We start from the raw sequence: 15,667 nt of genomic DNA, 5'->3' as shown, positions 1-15,667 counted from the left end.
AAACTCACTCGTCTCCTGCTGAACATGTTTCCACCTGTTTGTGATTTTCACTGTTTTCTCTTCGGCAACAACTCCTCCTATTTTTTATTTTTTACTTTTATTTTTTGGCTGATTCTTTTCAACCACAAGGCTACCAGAGACAACAGAGAAAAGATTTGAATTTTTGTTGTTATTGCAGTGTGTTTCTTTTATTTGTTTAGTTTTTAGTTCCCATTAAAACCATTCTGATGGAGCCTCTTGTGGTGTAGCAAAAAAAAGGCTGAAATTTAGTTTTTTTTTTGCTATGTTGGCAAGAAAAACGTTGCCAACGTAGCAGTCATATTAAAAATAAGTAGGAGAATGTAAGTTTAATATTCTCACCTTAACCCAGTGATGTGAGGGAGTGAATGTCTACTTCCTTGAGTTGCACAAATATTTATTTAATTATTCAGTTGACGGATGTTATGCAGCATTAACCAATCCTCTAAAAAGTTCTGCATATTTGCACTCTGCACACTCCTTCATTTCTTTATTCAACAAATATTGTCGTAGCGCATACACACACAAACTCACTGTACATACATATGGTGGTTTGCAAGAGTATTTATGCTGCTTAATGTTTTGCATTTTGTGACTTTGTTGCCCAGCAAAGTTTTGACTGATGATCAGCAGGCAGAGAAGAGAAGAGAACGTCCTTCCTCTGTTCGGCTGCGTGATTCATTTATGACAAATCCCAGGTACCACTGAAGCTGCTTCCTGTACACTGACACATGTTGTAGCTTGTCCTGAATCTTAAAAAGGAAAAAAAATTAATAAATCAAAATGCTTCTTGAAAAGAGCAAAAAAGGAGAAGTATAATTATACAATCTTATGTCCTGCCTGTGGTTAAATGTAATACTGCCAAGAAAATATATGCCAGAGAAGTTATTTTTTATTGTTTCTAATGTTCTTTACTGACAGCTTGGACAAACAGTGCGGTGGGTCTGACAAATTTGCTCTACTTTAAAATCAGCGAATGAGCAGCTTTCTACAAGGAACACTTCATTAAATTAGATTGTGACTCAGACAAAGAAGAAAACAAATAAAAACATGACTGAAATATATACATTAACTTCTCAAAACTGATATGCCTTTACTTTGTTTTATTTTTTGAGTAATTTATGTGTTATTTAATCTCACTGATTAATAATTTAAGGATTAACTAACAACTCAGAGTAATTAAATATTAATTTATTTTAAGACTTTTTGAAACATCTTTTAAAGGAGGGCATAAAATACAGAGAGCACTGATATGAGATTGATGCATTTCCGATGTTATTTTATATATAATGCTTTATATGCATTACTTTAAGCACTTGCATAAAAATGTTAAGAAATGAAATATGTCAGAAATCAACACTTCTTTCAACCATAAACTCATTTTAATGATTTCATAGTTTAAATCTAACAATAAGGAAGCCCCAACATGAACAATTTATCTTTTTTTTTTTTTTTTTTTTTAATATTCTACATTTACAGTAAAGTTTCAATACACTTCTCCTAAGGAACATTTATTACATTTCTCTACATCTTTTTATTGCAGTTCACAAGAAAAAAGTAACAGAAGTGCTCACGGTATTGCTACATTTCCCGTTTCCTAAACTTTTCTTCCAATGATTCCCAATTCCTTACTGAGAGCTTCTGATAGTTACTTTTGGAGATCAGAGTGCACAGAAAAATACTGCTACCCAAGTCCAGTACGATCCAGAAATGTGACCATTTTTGGTTTCTTTAATTGTCTTTGCATACATCTTTTCATCAGTGTTTGTGGTCCTGGATGTGTCCCTGGCTGCTGGTTCCTCCTACTGGTTCCTGTGTCCTCCACTGCCGTTTCTGGTGAAAGGTGGTTCTGTTTTTGTGTGCCCAGATTAGAAAGCGCCGCGATCGAAGTTATGAATGAGTTCTCGTCCTGCTGTACTCACAGTGTGAAACTTATTTCGAGAAGACGCCGAAAGCTTCTGTGCGGAGTGGATGAGAAAAACACCAGAAATGCACTCCTGTGCGCTCAGCAAGATTTCTGACAGAATGGTTTGAGGAAGAGTTCATTGGTAGCACAACGTCTTCACTGACTAAAAAAAAAAAAAATGAAAATGATTTTCTTTTAGCAATTTCTCCAACCTTACTGCATTGTACACATAACACAAAAACAAATACTGACATCTGCATAGTGCAACAGCAGTTTCTTCTTTACAATTTCCTATGTATATCACTTTAGCTTTAAGATGCAATATAAAGTCCTACCATTTGCTATTTCCCCTTTCCTTCTTTTTGTGTCCCACAGAGGCAAATGCAGGTCAGCCATTGACAGGTGACCAGACAGAAACCACAGAGTCATCTGCTAATTGTGTGAACCACAAGAGCAGAACGTTACAGTGGTATAATCCAATCTACGATGACAGCTATGGCATGAGTCCAGCTAACTCCAGACGCACCTACTACATCTAATTCTGTGTTTTTATTATATAAATGCTGTAAAACTGTAATGCAGACAGATGAAAATAACAAACAAAAGAGAGGTAGGGTTTTAAGTCCGCCACATGAGATCTTTGTGCCTCAGAAATATTAATACCTCTTGAACTTCTTTGAACATGATGTATGTTTTTTTTCTTGGGATTATAAGTGATACACCAACACAAAGTGGTTATTCAGATTATTCATGTTTTTAAACTTGATTATGCAAAAGATTTCTAAAAAAAAAAAAAAGAAGATGGTGCTTTTGTCTTTGACAAATTAGAAATTAAGCGCAACCAATGGGCTTAATAAGATCTGTTGGAGCGTTAACTGAGAAATTTTGCTCAAAAAAAGTCAAAAGAAGTCAAGTTTGTAGTTTGGTAATGATCTACATTGCCGATATAAGAGGCACAGTGAAGAAGGCGCTCTGATCTAATGAAGTCAAAATCAACTTTTGAACTTTGTGTGGAAGAAAATGACTGATTCAGATTACATCATCCAGATTACATCATCACCACTGTGAAACATGGTGGTGGCAGCATCATTATGTGTGAACAGTTTTCTTGAGAAGAGACTGAATATCTGGCCAGAGTTGCTGAATACTGATAAAATATCGATAATATACCAATACCAATTTGCATTGGTAGTATATTAAAACCAATATAAATTGATATTAGTATTGGATTCATACATGCAGGATAAGATTGATTCTTTAGTTTCAGATTCCCTCTTGAAATTTTATTTTACTTTTGTACTGTAGATTCTCAATTCTACCTTAATTCATTTTTGCTTCGATTTGCTCTCAATTGATGATTTTTTTGCACTTTATGTAGAAAACTGCACACAAACTTGTTTTGATTTTTGAATGTTCGTCTTCATCATGTAAATATGTCGTTAAAGTATTTTGTAGACACCAACACACCTTATCTAAATTCTGTCCTAGAATTAGTTGTTTTGAATTAACAAAATAATTCAAAGAAAAAATCACAGAAGTTTGATATTGCCCTGCTTTAATGATTAATATCGATATTTGTATCAGCGATACTGTTCCTGTATTTACATGGTATCAGAGTGACACCAAAATACAGCAAGATAAATATCAGTGGTGATGGTGCAAAGTCCAGAACTAAATCTGACCGACTCAGATTTAGTTTTAGTTTCTGATTTAGTTTAAGTAGTGAGACGCGTACAGCTGCTCCAGTCTGGCCGAGACTGGGCTCTATAAAATTGAGCAAAAATTTGAGTTTCTTGATTTGCAAAGTTGATAGAAAAACGGCGACAGAATGTGGCTCTAAAAATTCTTACTTTGAAAGGCTGAAAACAAATCAACAGTACTGTTTTCAGATTTCCTTTTTTGTATTATTATGGGAACGTTGTGTTGGTCCGTCACATAAAATCCCAGTGAAATGGTTCAAAAACTTCAAGAATGAATGCATCTGGACACCTGTGTAAGAGTTGAAGGCATCTAGCTGCAGACTCCAAGACGTCCTCTTCAAACCATCAGCTCGTAGATTTTGATCACCAGCCGATACTCAGGTGATGAAGGAAAACTCAAGAGGATAGAAACATCTCAACACAATGAGGAGTAATATTTATATCTTCTATAAATAAAATAAAATGTGCAGCCAGACCAGCCAGTTTGGCTCTCAATGGCACATGGTTGCCTCCAGTTCACAGTGTGCTTCTTCCTGACTCTTCTCCATTCCTTCACCGTTAGTACGGAGTGAAGAGAATGGGCCCGTGTGTGGTGCGGATGGGGCCCGGGGCTGGCCTCAGCAGGCTGAGGGGCGTTCCCTGTAGCAGGTGTGGGTGAGGGTGGGAGGTCGGCCCGGGAGGCCGTAGAGCCAGTTGGTTTGACGACGCTGCTGCCGCCATTGCTGCGGCGACAGCCAGAGGACTGGGTAAAAGTCCAGGCCCTAGAGTTTTTGGAAGTTCCTTTGAGAAAGTCCAGAAAAGGGGAGAATGACGCGTTAGCAACATTTGAAAATAAACCCCGACCAGCAGCAGGAACATTATAAGACAACATAAATATTTACCATAAAGTCTGTGCGCTTCTTGTGCCGACTGAGAAGAGGATTAGGTTTACCCGCAACTCCGTCCCGATGCCTTCTGCTCGATATATGCTGCAATGCCAAAGACCAAAAAACACGGATGTGATTTCATGAAGCCATTTCTCATCATGAGCTCTTCGTTTTTGAGTGTTTTTACCTGTTTAAGCTGCAGCTCAGAGTTGACTCTGACGTTGCATATCTCACAGTGGAAGGTGCGTTCCTGAGTGTTTGGATCAGAGGAGAGCTCCCCTCCCTGCTCAGGGCTGGGTTTGGGACCCAGGCGAGGGTACGCTTTGATGGGTCCCAGTCCACTTCGAGCCTCCAGGATAGTTTTGTGTTTGGTTCCTGGAAACAGCAGAAGAAGAGATCATTTGGCTGAAAGGCCACGTAGCACTGTTTTCGACTTAGAGCAACATAATTTAATTTTAGATTGTTTTGAATACCAATCTCAGAGGTAATAATTTCTTAAAATATCTTTGCATTTTCAGCAAAATTCTTACAATAAATGTATCTTTAATTTCACTAAAGTAGCTAGAAATTTCCAGGATATATTCATTCAGTGAGGGGAAAAAACACAAACATTTCTGGAGCGACAACAATTTTTTACCCCAATAATTTCTATGAAATGAATCTAAAGAAATAGATTATATAGATTATAAATAGATATATATTTTTGACTGTTTGGTTCATGACTCTTTTTCTTTTGACTTTCTCTTTATCAAGAGTGGCAATCATTTGAGAAATAGTATAAAATACTTATGGAGAAAAATTGTTTCACTTTTCTGTTGTGAAACAGTTTGTGTACTTGAATACAGATTGTTTTTTTTTAGCGAAATAAACTTCAGAAGTTAAATTTACACTAATAGTAAAATTTGCAAACCAACACTGGATTTTGCACTCCGTACCACTTGTCCTTGCTTTCAATTTATAATGAAACATTATAGTTTTGAATCCTACAATAATTTCTTAAGCTCATGAGATTAAAAAGCCCTTCAAGTGGTACAAGGTTAAATTGTTTCTATTATAGCTGAGGAAACCTCGAGGGTTACAGCTGAAACGAATGAAGCTGATGAGGATGGAGGAGCCGGGTTGTCTGAATGAGTTTAGTTTTAAATTTTAATCTTCAATAACTCAGAATATTGTTGAAAAATTCATTTTGTTCCAAAACAAAAATTTACCAAGTGCAACCCTTTATATAGATAGACACATAAACTGAAGTTTTCGAGCCTTTCTTTCTGTTAATTCTGATGATTTTCTGCGTGCAGATACAGTGGCCGACGGGCAGCACAAAGGGAAACCCACTGCGAACAGGTGCAAATGCAAAGGAGATGGCAAAATGAGCTGCAAACACATGAATGGTGCAAAAACAGATGCAACAGGAAAATGCTGCAAACAAACAACGATGCAATCACAAATGAAATGCTGCAACATGCAAAATAAGAGGAAAAGAAGAAACGCAGCAATGAGTAAAAACATGAAATTCCACAGCAAATTTCCACAGCACCACATGACAGCGGCTAAATGGTTTCCTGGAGTGGTACACTGTTTCTCCGCTATTAGCACATTTAGCAGCAAGTACATGAGTATGACTGACAGCGCTGACACCGTCTTCATGCCTGTGATTGGCTGTTTTTGACTGGGAGTTGTGCATTTCTGCAGATGGCAATAGCAGCTCAGTGAGGAGGAGGATGAGGAGGAACTTGTTTTTTTCACTGATTGTCTCATACTATCACAATGTGGCGACAGTTTTAGCAAATAAGAAAAAAAACTTTGTAAATTTTTCACACTGTACCTTTAATACATAAATGTAGGATGATCTAAAGTATGTTTGATATGTGATTAATGGTTGTTTTTTTCTTTCCCAAAAGGCAGCCTGTGGTTGAACTGAGTCTCATCAGGACACATCTCATTCATGTGTCCTGATGAGTGTGTGATTTTTATTCATGTCAGAATTTCACATCAAGAGACACTGAAACACTTTTATCAGTTTTCTATTTGCTTCTAAGAGCTCTGAACTTGCACTGAAGAGGTTAAGTTCCCACCGTTTTCTCTGTGATCTAGTCAAACTTCTGCAGATTGGACCAACCTTTGTTATGCGCCTCCAGCTGTGAAAGGGAATTAACAGCTACTTTGCAGAGAGAGCAGTAAAGCAGCTTTTTGGCTTTTTCTTCCTCCGACTCTCCTGAAGACGGGCTTGGTGCCGGGGAGGGGGTGTCAGGTAGAGCAGCTGCTGCTGGGTCCCCAGAGGAGCTGCTGAGGGCTGCCGAGGAGGAGGGAGAGGACGGCAGAGGTATGCCGACAGACGACTCTGCGTCTGCTGAGTTCATCTGAGTTGTCGGGAGGTGGTTAGGGGTCAAGGGTGAATCTTTCAGGCTGGGGCAGGACTGAGGATCATCTGCAAGCAACAGAAATATTTCTGGTCAATGAATTATTTATCGAAAACCAAGCATGAGTCATACGGCGATGATCCGGACGTGATATAAAAGTATAAAAAAACCCAACAACAACCATGCAATGCCTCCAGCAGTAGTGCTGCGGTTGCTATTTCCCTGAGGTCAAACTGACTGCAGTGAGACTCCAGCTGGATGTGCAAACAGCAGGTCTGACCGACCCACTGTGACAGGACATGTTTACATGATGGAGCTTGGCGGGATTCGTTTCTGGGACTCATCGTGTAACTAAAGATTTCTATGGCAGGTGTGCAGGTAAAAATAAAACAAATAGCATAAATTATTTGTAAAACAAATAGCCGCTGAGCTGAATTTTTAAAATAAGTGACATAAATATTCACTTTGTTCAACAGATTATTTGATTTTTGGCCAATTTTTCTATCACCTTCCATGCTTTAAGTGACAGTCTTACCCTGCTTGTTGGGATTAGGATCAGATATCGGGCTGGACGGCGCGAGGCCGGGTGGGGAGGGCGAGGATGGAGGCTGAGGTTGCTGTTTGTCTCCATCTTGGAGTCGTGATGTCTTTGACGTCTCGATGCCCTTCACCCTTCGAGCATGGCGGTTTCCTTTATAGTGTGCCTCCGCTTGACTCTGGGCAAATACATATACATGGCATTACTGCATTATGTATTTTAATTACATTTTAGCTTCTTTTTTGGACATCAAGATTCACCAGACACAGATTTAACTGGATTACACTTCAGTCCAAAGTCATGGTTGTAAAAACCACCAAGACTTTCCGTCATACTACTGTGATGAACCTAAATTCTTTTTAATGACACTGCTGCACTCTTCTGGTCAGCTGGCTGAAAGAAGGTTGCAACTCTTCTTGTCTCTTTTGATGTAGATAAGTGAGGAATTATTGGCAATTTATTCATATATTTTTAGATAAAATGATCAAATGAAACTGATAAAAGCACAAAGGTTGAAGGCATTTTTTTGTAAACATACATACAAAAAAAACATATAAGTAGCAATCAGCTTATATTGATTGCTATATAAGTACAGAACATAAATTTGATTGGTAATAGTCTAAATAGCAATAAAATAAAATATAAAAAAGTACATAGGAATTTGTAATGATAAGGTTAGAAGTAATGATCAGACTTCAAGAGACAATAAAATCTTTAAACTCCATGTAGAACCCAGGCTGAATAAACACATCTGGTTTTAGTTTTGAAAACATCTGGTCCACAGACAGCCTGATTAATTAACCAGCTGTTAAACTCAATAAAGTTCAGAATGACATAAAGACAATATTCTGCTGAGAACATACATTTACAGGACAACTATCACTAATTTTAGTGTTTATTTTATAATGTTGATTAAGTCTATCCATAATTATTTACAGTATTGTTACTACTGTAAAAGTCAATATGGTTTGTTTCCTTAGAAATATGAATAATAAATAATAATAGGAGATGCTTACATAATTCTAGATTTCTCCACCTGTGACAGGTTTCCACACGTTTTGCAAAAAAGAAACAGCATTTTTTACTCTTAGGAAAAAGCAGCCATGAGGATTATACACACCGTGACGATTAACTTTGTGAAATTCAAAATAACAAAAATTCACATAAGAGTACAAATAATCAGTTGTATTCAAAGGAGGAAGAATTACAATTGAAGTTGTTCATATTTAACAGCTGGATTGTGTTTCTGTGTGTGAGACTCAAACAAAAGTCTCAAAACCCGGTGGAAATATGTGGTCTTCATAAAACGCAAGTAAAATTTAAAACCTGTAGTTTAGAAAATGAAGTTGCACTAAAGTAGACGTGAGGTCTTAGTCAGGAAGGAACCACTAGAAACAATCCTGTCCAGAGAACAGTTCAGTTTCAGTCAGGTTGATGCAGAACAAAAACTCAGAAACTGACAACTGTGAAAAATGAGAACTGAAAACAAAACAAAAAAATTGCTGCATGACTGTAGAGACAATGCAATATGTCTGCAAAAAAAACCCCAGATTGGCTGAAAAACTGTAGCCAGAAACAAAACAATGTGCAGGTGTGAAGATTTGATACAGACATTTGATTTTAAAACAAATGAAAATGTGGAAATCTAATCATCCTCTGTGAACCAAAGTGTTTCTATTTTCCAACTAAAGATGCACCAATCAACACCAGTTCTAGAAACTACTACTAAAAAGAGAGAAAAAAAAAAAACAGGTTTTAGATTATTTTTTCTCTGTTTCAGCTGTAGCTCTTTGTTTGATTTGATTGTTTTAAATCTCACAGAAAAGGAAGGAACAAAAAGACCATTCTGTTTCATGGTTCACAATCTTTGTCCGTAACCGTTATCAAATTTTTATTAAACTCAACAAAGTGCATCGAAGTGCCTGCTGTGGGTTGATGCTTTTATGCACTGAAAATGGTGGGAGTTTGATGCATTTAAACAACAGGGGGAAGAAAATCAAATCTTTCATTGTGACTTCCTGTGAACCCTGTTTCTTTCCACTGCAGGCACCGAGTTTTTCCTCGGTTTGAGCGTCCCGCTGGTGACGGCGCAGCCGAAGCTGCCATGATGTGCTGATGAGGCTGTCAGTGAGGATTAGCCTCTGAAATTTTATGTCCTCCTTTGCCACCAATCCACAGTGGTGAGTTGATGATGATTATTGAGTGACGACATTATCTAAAATGGGTTCTGCCAGCAGCAGTTGGCGTCCGACTGCCAGCGCAAAAGATGCAAAACAAGTTCTTGCTAAAAGTAAAAACAAACAAAAAAAAAAATGGTGAAAATAGGAAAGTTTGTGATGTGGAAATTGGTTTTTGTCCTAAATGATTTGTTTGTGTCAAACAGCAACACTTTTACATAAAGCTCACATTCTTTCAGTTCAGTGTTCTGAAAGTAAAGTTTTCGTAGTTCTTACATTTGTTCAACATTTTCCACATTATTTCCACAAGCTTGTATGTATTTTGATGGGATATTATGTAAGAAAACAACACAAGGTGGTGCATAAATATTACGTAAAACAACAATATTATTTTCAACAGATCTTATGCAAATTTAGAGTCTGAATCTGTATTCTGAAAACTTGAATGAATACTTTTAGCGATACCACTTGCTGCAACTAGAGCATTTTTTTCACAAATAAACAAATTTTAAGTATATTTCCTAAGCTTGAATGGATGTAAGGTGGATGTTTTTGCAGATAGTCCTGGTCTGAATAGGAATTTATTCTTTCCACATACTGTAAATGCTGCAATCTGTAAGTTTCACATCAACCTTCCATATGTAACATTATTCTGAAAATAGACCAGGTGTAGGAAAACAAGGTCAAAAACAGATAAACAAACATAAACACAAACATTTTTCCAACATAGTACATATCGGATACATTTATGTTTGTGGTTGTAACCTGACAAAATGTCAAGAAGGTCAAGACTATTTGACTAGCATTACTTTCAACCATATCACTTCATGATGGCAGCTCCTGGCTAAGAAAATGTATTTGTTGTGGAAAATAAGTTGAAGTAGTAGTTTCTGTGGTGCCTCACAGTTGTGCTGCGTTTAAAATTAGAGCATCTCTAGTTTCCTGATTGTGTTCGTCTGTCTGGTGCGACTGGCGATCTGTCCTGGCTTGACAACGTGACGATGGAAGTCACTGAAGTCTGAGAAACTTTTAGAGAGTCTATGTCAAACAAGAAATTCCTATTGTTTGATGAGCTTTGAGTAAGGCATATGTTTTTCTGACTTAAATCTTAATTCTGTCACACAGCAGAATCACACTCTCACTTTCTGCCTGACAACACATACAGTTATACTTGTTTCCTAGTATATCCATTACACAGCTCAGGGACCCAAATAAAGCATGTCAAAGGTGTTGGGGACTCTAAGGAAGGAGGACATCTGGGATGTGTCCAAGATGCCTCCGTAAGTCTGAGGTATTAACTACCAGTGATGGCTACCAAAGTAGCCCTCATCCTGATTGGCGATGACAGACAGGCAGATATAGCTCTGCTAGAGTAACTCTACTCCCCCAGCTTCTGTTCGCTGAAGCCCTGCAATTAGCCAAACCCACGAAGGCCTGAGACTCAACATGCAAAAGCTACAGAGGAGAAAATAACCGATATTCATTTTCTCCTGCATTTACAGCGTTGTATTATTTTTTTTGTTAGTTCATTTTCTGCAGCCACATAAACACATTTTTTTCCTTAACATGAAGCCAGCATTATCCACCAATGTCCAATTTTTAGAGCAAAATTCTGACACTTATTGAACAGATTCAGTTCACCGTTCACAGAATAATGAATTAGTCAAATCCCAGCAAGTTGAGCTTCTGCTCATCCATATTTAAACAGATTTTCAGACCAAAAAAAAAAATTATCAAATGACGCCCTGCAGTCACACCAATTGAAAAGGTCTCCTTCTAATTGACATAATATTATTCTCTAATTTTAGCCTCATCCTGCTTCTCCTCTGAGTTGTTTCAGCCTGTGTGCCACAGTCTGATTTGGGAACAAAATTCGCTGCATCCCAGCATGATCTGCTTAGTCAGACAGTTCATGGCCACGGAGAGGACAGGTGAAGCTGCTGAATCTGAATCAGCTTTTTAGGTGGCATAACAGCACTGGAGCTCAGTCACACATCATGAATCTTGAATGACCTTTAGCTACTGGAAAAATAGATTGAAAAGCACATTATTGTCCTTCCACATATATTGTACAACGTACGAAGAAACTGGTTTAGCTCTCATCCTCAAGTGAAAGGAGGAAACAGAAACACTGAGCTTTGGCTCAAGCTACCATTTTTAATGATGAATAAAACCTTGGCAGATAAATTAGAAGCTTTTTTGATGTTTTTGTTGATGCAAAGAAATTACAAGTGAGTCAAATTTAATTACATTTCTAAAATATCTAACCTTAAACTTGGTAAAAAGCTTGAGTATTCACTTTGCTTCAGATAAATTGTATTGTTGAAAACTTTTGCAAATCGGTTTTAGAGGTTTTCTGTAAGTAAAACCTCTAAAAGCACTTTTTAATTTGTGAACAAGGCCATTGATTGTGGCATAGAGAGCTGAATGGGGATGAGATGAAGTCAAGATGTACAATGACACCAGATTTTATTTCCACAAATGCATCAAATTCAAGCAGGAGACAATGTGAGGATGTTTGCACATCAATAATCTGTTTTTGTTGATGGTGGATTCAGTCCTGCTCTTACTGATGACCTTCATTTGCAGGTTAATGAAATCATACAACATTCCCAGAGTTAGACATTAGATACAACATAATCAACTGATGTCCTCAGTGACAATGTTAATAAAATCTAAATGGGACAAAATATGAAAAAAATTTTCCAGCATTTCGTCACATGCCAGACTGAGCAAAGGAATATTTAAATGACTGAGGAACAAGAAAAGGGATTTCAGGAGAAAATGAGAGTGAGAAAATGTAACTAAAATCCTTTTTCTTGCTAAGCAGGATGTGCTTTGATGTTTTTATCTCCAAAGCGACAAAAGCGCAGAAAGCAGATAGAGCGGGCTGAGGAGCCACATCTACTGCGCTGAAGACGAGCAGCGGCGACAGGAAGAGGGGGTGGAAAGAAGCTGGAGAGCTGGAGAGATGGAGAAGGTGCACAATGCGGAGCCTCACAAAGGGAGAGGCAGTAAGACGAAAACTGATGAGGGAAATTAAAACATCATCAAACAGGCAGTGAAACATGGCAGCCGGAGCAGAGCAGGAAGAGAGAGGTAGGGATGAGCGAGGGGAGTCCGGCGTGGCACGGCGGCGGTGACGATGGCTAATGCAGCACACTGTGACGTCAACCTTGCAGCAGAGCTGAGCTCAACACTAGCAGGCTAATCTGTCCTCTGTGGCCTGCAATGAATTGCAGCTTTATAATTACAACACATGCGGGCAAAGCACCTGCCACTCAAATGCCTCGCTTAAACAATTGACCTCTTTCACTTTGCAGCCAATACTTCTGTTTACACCAACACAACATGCTGATGCACATCAAAGAGCAGTCGTTACTAATTGTGCAGGTTTTGTTTTTCAGCTGCTCAGCAATGTCTCTTTTAAAATTTATTTTCATTTTTATGAATTTGGTCATAAGGACAAAGGAGCCAAGTTGATAAGGAGGGGTGATGTTGTGTTTGAAACCTCATAATTGGGTGTTGATTCATAGTGACAAATGGAGAAAAGGGAGATATAGTGGTCGCTTGGAGATCTATCAAACCAGCACCCTGCTGATTTAACAGCGTTCCATCTAACTGACGCAGTCCGGCTTCAGCTCCTTAATTTCTACAAACAACTGCTTCACCTTAACCCAGAGGTTAATCAGTCCAAGTTTTACCCATCAGGGTTTATTTCCAGTGTAGCAGCTGTTGGGATTGTCAATGCCTAGGACAGATTTGTCTCACCATTCCAAGTCCAACAGATTTTTTAATTTTTTTTTACTGTAATTTGCCATTTCAAGCTAATGATGACAAAGGAAACAGAAACAGTTAAGCATATTCTTATCTGATTGAGTTTATACTATATGAACATGTTTTGTCACTTCATAGTCTGACTGTTGACTTCCTGCTGGACCTGTAGTAACCTTTAGTTATTTTTTGCTACACTTACATTCAACATTCTAACTGAGGAGAAATCACCCTTCCTGTACTTCAACACAGGTCACAAACTTTTCCAGGAGAATTAATCTTAGCTGCAAAAATGCTTCCTATAAACTTTTTCTGTGCCAAAAATAAACACACATGCATCACTTTTATATATTCTCATTTGAAAAACTTAAGTAATCTGTTTGCAGTTGTAGTCTTTAGTGATGCAGTGTTAAGATCAACGTGCCTTCTTGGTCAGAAGAAAAGTGGGTTTTAAACCAAATTCAAATTATGCCCTAAGCATCTAAGTGAGTTCTGATTATTTATTTATGTTTCAAACTCAAAAATATCTTCATGTTTTGTATTCAATATTTAACGCCATGAAGATGCCCTGATGAAAAATAAGGCGTGTGTCTGCTTCTAAACTGCTGCAAACACCCACAAGAGTGAGTAAGCCAAGAGCTGCACTGAAAGCAGAGCGTCCGTTCATTATTAAAGAATGTCCACAGTCTCTCAGGTTACTGTGGAAGGAGCTGTAGAGCTGCAGCAAAGCAGATGCTGCACGCAGCGTTACGAGAGCGGCGTTGGCGAACAGGTGCTCTGGTTTAAGACTTCACACGTGGCCATCGGGAGAGCAGAGAAGCCCCCGCAAAGATCTGTTTTATACATGAGTACTAAGTGAACTCAATGGATAAGAATGTAAATATAAACATGCTGGTGTGAATTAAAAATACTCTCCTGTCAAGAACACCAGACTCTTGTAGATTATGTGGGAACATGCAGGTCTGCACAAGAGGGACACATAATTGATGGCTCCTGAAAGAGAGAACAGCTTCAAACGACTTTTTCTTTTTTACACACGACTGAGTTTAGAGGACAAATTCTTCACAATTAACCCCAAGAAAGAGTCCTATTTCTAGCCAAAGCTGTATATTAGGTGCCTGTTCATGCTAAGGTTAAAGGTTACCGCAACAAATAATAAACACAAGATGTTTCCATCTTTTAAAGTCGTAGTTGTCAAACCAAGGCAGAAGAGCATTTACTTTATTTCTAGTGGTATTTTTGGTAAAGAACCATTGATTCTGAGAACTAAAACTAACACTCTGTTATGATGATTAACATATTTTGCTTCTAGGTGCAGCCCAGGTGTTTTTGTAATCTTTTAATGGCGTCTTTGCTTCTTTTGTCTTATTGGTTTTAGCAGACTGGGAACCACCAAATACAAATGTGGTAATGGTTTCACAAAATAACGCTTCTGCATTTGGAGCCAACAAATCTGGATCTATACTAACTAAAGACCCTAAAAGAGGAACTGCAGGTAAGATACTTAACAGCTTTGAAGCTTTTAACAGAATCTCACATTTGAAAATCTGAACTATCCCCTATAATGGTGATTTATTATGCTTTCTTGAACAGTTTCGGCTAGGCATAAGGGCTGAACAAATCATGTTCATCACATTTTTTGCACATTCAAAGATGTGAAATTTCATAATTAGGACCTCTTAAAACTTTAAATCAAAGATAGGATGCAGCTGGACACACCTCCAACTCAACGTTTGCACTCACACATGGAAATACAATAGTTGCAATTAGATGCACAATTAAACAGCCGTACATCTTTGAAAAGCAGAAGTACGGCCTCCTGCACAACCAGCTTGAATGCGGCGAGTGGTTTCTGGATGGTAGGTCACCAACAATACATTTGTCTTTTCCAACAGCCATTGTACAGAAGTGAAACCAGCTCATCATATGTCCTGGAGCTCAGCTGGGGTTGCTAGGTGATAGGCTGGGCTCAGCTGGGGTTGCTAGGTAACGGCACCAGTGCCTGTCGATTGTGATTTAACAATAGGGACGTTTGTGAAAAGGCAAATTGTTTCCTGATATAACTATTTCCTGAGAATGACTGAGTGTTGATTTTAAGCACTTGGGTTGCTTTTAGAAACAGTCGAGACCCAAACAAAAGTATAAAAACATAAAAAATGTCATAGGTTCCCTTCAAAGCTACTGTCACATTCAAATCTTTAGAACATGTTAAATTACAGCATTGTCTTCTGAGAGAAACGTCAAGGTTTGATCTTAAGTTCTGTGCTAATCAAGAATTTGCTTTTACAAAATCAGTTTTTATCAGGTGAAGAACTGCAGTGAAGAACATGA

General features: G+C 38.0%; 1 protein-coding gene across 3 annotated transcripts in view; it reads right to left on the bottom strand.

Moving 5' to 3' along the window:
• Positions 1-1,194: 1,194 nt before the first annotated feature.
• The window catches only part of LOC129357837 (zinc finger protein 385A-like), a 40,110-nt gene continuing 25,637 nt past the window's right edge, over positions 1,195-15,667 (bottom strand). For 2 of the 3 annotated variants that reach the window (XM_055026823.1, XM_055026825.1), the window contains exons 4-8: positions 7,383-7,563; positions 6,607-6,915; positions 4,678-4,865; positions 4,506-4,592; positions 1,195-4,404 (exon numbers count right to left, since the gene is read on the bottom strand). In XM_055026823.1, the coding sequence (XP_054882798.1) occupies positions 4,183-4,404; positions 4,506-4,592; positions 4,678-4,865; positions 6,607-6,915; positions 7,383-7,563 (987 nt within the window). In that variant the 3' untranslated portion in view covers positions 1,195-4,182. The remainder of the gene's footprint in view (positions 4,405-4,505; positions 4,593-4,677; positions 4,866-6,606; positions 6,916-7,382; positions 7,564-15,667) is intronic. The other variant, XR_008605635.1, reaches the window with a different exon arrangement.

Source organism: Poeciliopsis prolifica, unplaced genomic scaffold (genome assembly GCF_027474105.1).
Source record: "Poeciliopsis prolifica strain line A6 unplaced genomic scaffold, Auburn_PproV2 SCAFFOLD003, whole genome shotgun sequence".
Classification (NCBI taxonomy): domain Eukaryota; kingdom Metazoa; phylum Chordata; class Actinopteri; order Cyprinodontiformes; family Poeciliidae; genus Poeciliopsis; species Poeciliopsis prolifica.
Note: the sequence above shows the minus strand (reverse complement) of the source record. Positions and strands in the feature narration are given on the sequence as shown.